We start from the raw sequence: 7391 nt of genomic DNA, 5'->3' as shown, positions 1-7391 counted from the left end.
AGCATTACTCATAAGTGTGTTATCGAAATCTCATGACTATTAGAGTAAATATAGAGAATGTTCATAGTAATTAACATGATTTCAGTTATTACGTGTGACTTATGAATGACAGTCTTAGGCAGTATTCTTGTCTGTTGCACATTGACAAAGTGATTTTTGATTATTAAGTACTCTGGAACTCATTGAATGCCTTACGGTCAGTTATATTGCATATATTATTTCCTTAAGAAATTCTTGGTTTATAGTAAATGAGCTGTATTTCTTTAATCACCAAACATGTCCCTCAGAAATCTATGGTAGAAGGAGATGTGGTAATTAGCATTAGGTAGACGGGGTTTCTGAGCCAGTGAAATGCCAGCTTAAAACTTAAACAGAATCTGCTAAGACTGAAGTGAGTTACTCAAATCACTTGTTCTCAGTACAAGCGTCTAATTGACCTTGAATTTGAACTTTGGTCCTGCCACTAGTGAGTCATTAAGAACCTTGGGTAAGGTTCTTAATTTTTTTTTTTTTTTTTTTTTTTTTGCGGTACACGGGCCTCTCACTGTTGTGGCCTCTCCCGTTGCAGAGCACAGGCTCCAGACGCGCAGGCCCAGCGGCCATGGCTCACGGGCCCAGCCGCTCAGCAGCATGTGGGATCTTCCCGAACCGGGGCACGAACCCGTGTCCCCTGCATCGGCAGGCAGACTCTCAACCACTGCGCCACCAGGGAAGCCCAAGGTTCTTAATCTTGACACCTCAATTTCCTCATCTGTAAATTGAGGATAACACTTAATTCGCAGGGTTAGGGGATAAATTCATGCGTCTAAAGCCCCTGCGTGACCCATTGCAAGCACTTACTCAGTGGTCGTTATCATCATTAACATCACAGTAGTCAAGGAGGATTCACAAATCCCATGCTAAAGACACTTAAAAATTATTCAAAGCATTAATTATACAAAAAAATAGAATTATACAAGGGCATGTAATAATTATTTTACCCTAGTAGATTTGGTATAGTTGCTTAAGCACTTAACTCATCAAAGAGTAACTTAAATTCTAGGAAGAACACAGTCCCCATATCCTTAAAAGTCAGTTTCCCTTACGGTTGGAGGCACTTCGCCATTTGCCAATTTGAAGTTTGTTTTAGCCTAAGGAGTGGGAGAATTAGAATTCTGAAAGTATTGGACCACTAGTGACAAATGTTAGGAAAGCACCACCTTCCGACTGCTTGGCTCCAGTAAGAGTTGGTAATTATTTGGATACACAGGGCCCTAATGGACAGAGTTGATCTGAAAAGCAGCAGCAGAGTTGGGACATGTCAACAAAGAGGAAGTTTTTACTTCACTTACGTAACTGTGAGTCATTTGTGAGGTCTAAAGGTTATTGAAGTTAAGAATATGCTGATTGAGGAGTGCTTATCTGAACCCCGCATGTGTAAAAATCAATTTAAAGATATCTACTTTGATGTTCTAAATTTATTTTTAGAAATGTTAACAATTGTAATCATTTACACTTTCAAAATGATTTATTCCAAGAAGACTCTCTCTTTGACTCACATTAACTTGTGACACTTTCTTTTCGGGCAGAGCTTTCTCCTCTTCCACTGCTTTCTGACTCTCCTGGTATTTGTTCATGGAGAAGATAGTAAACAGCTTAAATTCCTTGTAATTAAGACGCTTGTGTTGGGGGGCAAAAAGAAAAGTTATCTCAGGAAGGCTTTGATACTTTGTTTCAGATGACAGCAGGATTGTAATCATTTCTCATTTAAAACCTTGGAAACTTTATTAAAGAGGCCCAGTAATTAGGACATAATTATAGTCTAATTGTAGTCTAGGAGCCAGGAACAGAGTCTCTTGTAGACTCTAAAGGCACCAAGGGTCACTTTCTTACTTCTGCTACATCAAGTCCAGACTCTGTCAGGCTGCCATCTGATCCATCTTTTTAAACCGTAAACCTTAGCTCTCACTTGTTAGTCAACATGGACTTCCTCTTTAAATAGGCAGGATCCACTGTCTTCTCCACAGTTGTTTTCTCTTGGGATTTAGCTCATGTGTTCCCATCTAAGAATTTCTTCCTTTCTCCTTATTAAAATCTATAAACCCTTCCCCTAAGACCAACTTCTGCCATATTGATGTATTTCCTTCTTTCAACTGAACTTCTAAACAAAATTTCCTTCTCCAAACTTCTATAATTTTATACCCACATTCTGTGACATAGCACTTAGTTATTCAGTCCTCTCTCACAGGCCTATATATCTCTTTAGTTTTTTATGATCCCAGAGCCATGACACGCTCCAGTAGGTTTTTCCCACCCTCTTCCTCCCCCGTCTCCAGTGTGGGTAGCAGGACATGGTCCTCTACCTTTGTACAGAGGGGTTGCCGGGCCCCACTTTAGGGATCTGCACTTACACAGTCACCTGTGATGTCAAAGTCATGGTACAGGTCTCTGAGTTGCTGTTTTTTAATTTTGAAGAGAAAGTTGTACATGTGGAAGTTGGATGGGCCAATTTTCAGCTCCCCATCCAGGTCAAGCAGCTCAAAAACAGGCCGGGAATGGCGGAAGATAAATTGCTCTCCCAAATGGTTCTGCTTTGAGAGAAATACGGAAACATGTTGTTGGTGCTGCTTTCTAAACTTGCGACATCAAGACTCATATATTCACTAGTCCATTTCCTAGAGAGCTAAAAGCAAAAGGCAGAATCATAGCAGCTCAGGGCTGAAAGGGTTCTATGGTCGATGTACCAGATCCTGCTTCATCATCTGCATTCAGGGGGGACTTATGCCACCTGTAGTGATTGGTTCTGCTAGACAGAACTCTAGTCACTAGAATGTATTTCCTTATGTTCAGTGAAAATCTACTTATGAAAATTGTGGCACTGGCAGTAAAATGCTGACACAAGGTGCCTTTCCTCAAGGAGTGGGAAAGAGGTAAATACACACTAGGAGTATGTACCAGGTAAGGTGGGAACCCAAAGAAGAGTGTGTCTTGTCTTTATCATTCATCCCCTTCAGAAAGTTCTCTGAGAAAAGGGATCACTGAGGAAGAGAGGCAGTTAGGATTACTGGTGATGATTTTAAGACCCACCAGCTAGAAGGGGCAAGGAAGGGCATGCCAAGGACAGGATGAGATTCGTTCTTTATAAAGGCAATGTGGGAGGGAAGCTGGATAACCTTTGGAAACTCCTAGGTTATAGATGGGCCATTTAGGAACCAAAAGTAGTTCTCCCACCATTTTTTTCTTCCTGGTTCAAGTGAGAAGAAAAATTCTGCTGCACTCTTAATTCGGTGCTACCTTTAGCAAAATGGTGGCAGCAGCCAAGCTGTGCCCCCTCTGCTCCACAGAGCCTGACTCGTTACTTGCCTCCTGTGCCAGCAGTATGCAAACCAGCATGTAGAACTGGTCAAAACCAATCTCGCCCACAGCATTCCAGTCCAGCATGTTAAACACAATTGTGATCTGGTTCCGTTTCAGGTCAGTCACGTGATGAAGGAAGTGGTAGAAGAGCACATCTGTTGGTAAGGAGATGAGATGGATTATTCTGAAACGGTTCCAAAATGTTAAACATCTGGGAACCACATAAATGGTTGTCATGTTGGAAGCTTGTTGACCTGGCCATAGTAATGATAATATTTTGTTTCCGGCTTTGCCACTATACCTTCCACAATTTCTCAAACCTCAGTTGCCCTTGAGCTGTGTGGAAAAGCACTGTACCTGGACTTGTGGAGAAGGAGATAGTGGATAGGGCTTGGTTCCTGAGCCCAGCTTACACGCTCGACGGAGCAGACAGATGAGTATACGTAACCAATAAAAGTCTCAAAGTGCTCCTGGTACATAGAAGGAAGAGTTTAATTCTCACTGGGGGCCTATGACACATTCTTGGAAAAGCTGACATTTCACCTGGGCCTTTCACTTGAGAGAATTAAAACGAGAAATTTTTAAAATCATTCCTCTTCTGTAAAAGTATCACTTTTCCTCATGCTTACATAAAGCAAATGCATTCGGTGATGGGGGAAAAGAGCTATCACTGAGCATCTTAGATGCTGGGCACTTTAAGTGCCACATGTCACTGAACCCTGACAACCCTACACAGCCTTTTACAATAAGCCTCAGGTAGTAACTAATCTCAGGGCTTCTTGAGCTATAATAGGCATACCAGTCACTTGAGGATCTTGTAAAAACACCAATTCTGATTAGGAACTCTGGCATGGGACTGAGTCTGCATTCTTAACAAGCTCCCAAGTGATGCGGCAGCTGGACCACACTTTGAGTGGCAGAGCTGGGATTCAGATGTGGTCCGTCTGACTCCACAGCCTCGCTCTTTCCACAGTGAAGCCATATCTTTTCACATTAGTTAATGCATATACAGTCATATACAATCAGAGAAAAAAATACTGTAAAGGACAGGGAAAGTATTTGCCTGAAATTCCACTCACTAATCATCTGTCTCAGGGAGTGTTAGATGGAAGAAACAAACATGGTGATACGTTTACACAGTGATATGTGGCTGTACAGGTTGTATGTACAAATCACCCAGGGGATTTCAGGGATTTGCAAGTGTAACTTTGTCTACATGTGATTTCTCCTTGCCCATTGATTACAGAGACTACCTCCTGCACAAGACATGGCTCCACTAAATCCGTAAAGCACATCTGTGTGGTTTGGAGTCCTGGCTGAAGCTGGCTAAGTGCACAGTGAAACCAGTCGTCACAATGTCATGATCTGGGGGTTTCTGATGGCCTCTTGATGTTCCTTCCCCACGTCCCACCAGGTATGAGTCCAACCAGGTACGAGCACTTGGGAACAACACACCATGTGTAAACACCATGATGTTTGCTCCTTGAGAAATGTTTTATTGTGAGACTTAGTAGTTACTAAACAAATACTGTTTTTCAATCAGCTGGCTCTGGCCCACTCAAGTCTCCAAGGCTTTAAGTCACTATCTCCCTGGAAGGCAAAACTCAAGGCTATGGCTTCTCCCTTTCAGGTCACCATCCAGTCCCTTGGTGACCAGAAGACACAAGTATGACTTTATCTCTTGGGTATTGCATCACCAGGGAGTGATTTAGTTACCAGGGAGATCAGACTCTGCTCAGCAAACGCTGGTGAGACTAAGAGTGTGGGCTTTGGGTTTTGGTCCCAGATCTTCTGTTTACATCTAGGCGTCCTACAGTTGCTTTATCTAGGACTGGGTTATTGTGAAGATTTGGTGACATACTGTGTGTAAACTGGAGGCATGAAAGTATGAGAAAATGAAAGTATCTTTTTATTATTTTATAAAGATTGAATGAACTCTTTAAAATATCTTTATGGAAGAAACTCCTTATTGATAAATGACATCTCTCTCAGGTCACAATGAGTCGGACACCTTATTTATACCCAGTCCTGAAAACAAAACAGACAAACGAAAAAAACCTAGGGGACTTCCCTGGTGGTCCAGTGGTTAAGAATCCGCCTTCCAATGCAGGGGACACGGGTTCGATCCCTGGTCTGGGAACTAAGATCCCACATGCTGTGGGGCAACTAAGCCTGTGCGCCACAACTACTGAGCCTGCACGCCACAACTAGAGAGAAGCCCACATGCGGCAATGAAGAGCCTGCGCACCGCAGTGAAAGTGCCCGCCTGCCACAACTAAGACCCGATGCAGCCAAAAATATATATAAATAAATAAATATTTTTTAAAGAAAACCTAAAGTGTTTTAATTGGTCTTCTATTAGTTTGTGCACTCAAAGGCAGGGTCGAGATCATCAGCATTTTCTGGTCACTCACAATTACCAAGAATTAGAAGCGATCTTGCAGATCATCTGATTCAAACCTCCCATTCGATAGACGAGAAGTCTTGCTAAGGGAGTCTTGAGGGTTAATGCCTGAGTGGGGCTCAGTCCCCAGGAATAGTTGTAATAATAAGGAACATTTATTAAATCCTTACAGTGTGCCAGGCACCATGCTAAGCATTTTCCATGCATTATCTCATTTATCTTTTATTTTCCAACTGTGAGATGGACTCCATTATTAGAAGCCTCACTTACAGATGAGGAAAATGAGACTTAAAAGAGGATGATGTTGTTCTCCAAATCACCAAGGAATAATGGGTGGAGGACCTAACCCCAGAGCCTGCAATTTTATCCTCCTCACAGAACAGCCTTCAAGTCTCAGTTGGCAATTTTTCTCTGTGCTTCATTTAGAAGATATAATATATACATTAATGAAATAGTTTCTGGTTCTATAAATTTTCCTGCACGTTCGTTAAAAAACAGGTAATGACCCAGAGGAAGCATTTCTGAAAGTACTAACCATTCAAGGTTTTCTTGCGGTGCACATCAAGAAGGTGAAAATACTCCACCAAAGCCTTCACATTTCTCACGGATAATAAGCAATATAGTTTATCCAGATAGAGGTACCACAGAAACGATCCTTGCTTCAGTTTCATTATGGTGCCCTTTAAGCCGAAGACTCTGGCAACCTGAAGTAGAAGAGAGAATTCTGCCTCAGAATTAGAATGTTGGATAGAGAGAAGCTCTGGTAATAAAGGTCTTCCTATGTCAAAGCATCATAGGAAACAGTCAATAAAAAAATTAAAATTGCGGGAATTCCCTGGTGGTCCAGTGGTTAGGACTCAGTGCTTTCACTGCCGTGGCCCGGGTTCAAGCCCTGGTTGGGGAAATAAGATCCCACAAGCCACTCGGAGCAGCCAAAAAAAAAATGGTTGAGAATTTTCCAAAACCAATGAAAGACACCCACCCACAGACTGTGCTCATCATCATTATCAAGGTGAACAGTTACATAACTACATGTTACATAGTAACATGTTACACTGTTGTAAGTGTATTAATATATTAACTCATTTAGTCCAAAGATTAATCATACAATCCTATGAGGTAGAGATTACTATACCTATTTTACAGATTAAGAAACAGGCTCAAGTTACAATCTATTACGTATAAAATAAATAAACAACAAGGATATATTGTACAGCAAATATAGCCAATATATATATGTTTTTTGGCCATGCCCCATTGCACGAGGGATCTTAGTTCCTGGACCAGGGATTGAACCCACACCATTGGCAGTGAAAGCGCAAAGTCCTAACCATGGGACCGCCAGGGAATTCCCTAGCCAGTATTTTATAATGACTATAAATAGATTATAACCTTTAAAAATTGTGAACCACTATGTTGTACGCCTATAACTTGTATAATATTGTACATGAATTGTATCAATAAAAAGTTTTTAAAAAAGCCTCAGAAAAGTTAAGTAATTTTCCTAAAGTCACTAAGCTAATTAATAGTGAAGTCAGCATGTGAACCTAGTCTGGCAATAATCACTGCTTTTTAATAGCTATGCTATATTCCCTCTCAAAAGACTGAAGTCCTAAGTAGTTGAGATAAGAAGATATACATATATGTACAC

General features: G+C 41.3%; 1 protein-coding gene across 1 annotated transcript; it reads right to left on the bottom strand.

Moving 5' to 3' along the window:
* Positions 1-1472: 1472 nt before the first annotated feature.
* On the bottom strand, positions 1473-6411 carry EFCAB9 (EF-hand calcium binding domain 9). The gene is made up of 4 exons (XM_060144203.1): positions 6276-6411; positions 3343-3491; positions 2391-2567; positions 1473-1658 (listed from the first exon to the last, which is right to left on the bottom strand). The coding sequence occupies exons 1-4, from the start codon at positions 6409-6411 to the stop codon at positions 1473-1475; spliced, it is 648 nt and encodes a 215-aa protein (XP_060000186.1).
* Positions 6412-7391: the final 980 nt, after the last annotated feature.

This window comes from Lagenorhynchus albirostris, chromosome 3, assembly GCF_949774975.1.
Source record: "Lagenorhynchus albirostris chromosome 3, mLagAlb1.1, whole genome shotgun sequence".
Lineage (NCBI taxonomy): Eukaryota > Metazoa > Chordata > Mammalia > Artiodactyla > Delphinidae > Lagenorhynchus > Lagenorhynchus albirostris.
The sequence above is the reverse complement of the archived record's forward strand: the minus strand, read 5'-3'. Positions and strand labels throughout refer to the sequence as shown.

What these genes read in the sequence shown, in the direction of transcription:
- EFCAB9 (XM_060144203.1), bottom strand. Translation starts at nt 6,411, where the DNA reads ATGAAACTGAAGCAAGGATCGTTTCTGTGGTACCTCTATCTGGATAAA. An exon ending in CCGCAAGAAAACCTTGAATG is followed by an intron (nt 3,492 to 6,275) that starts GTTAGTACTTTC and finishes CCTTACCAACAG; the next exon opens with ATGTGCTCTTCTACCACTTC. An exon ending in GCATACTGCTGGCACAGGAG is followed by an intron (nt 2,568 to 3,342) that starts GCAAGTAACGAG and finishes CTCTCAAAGCAG; the next exon opens with AACCATTTGGGAGAGCAATT.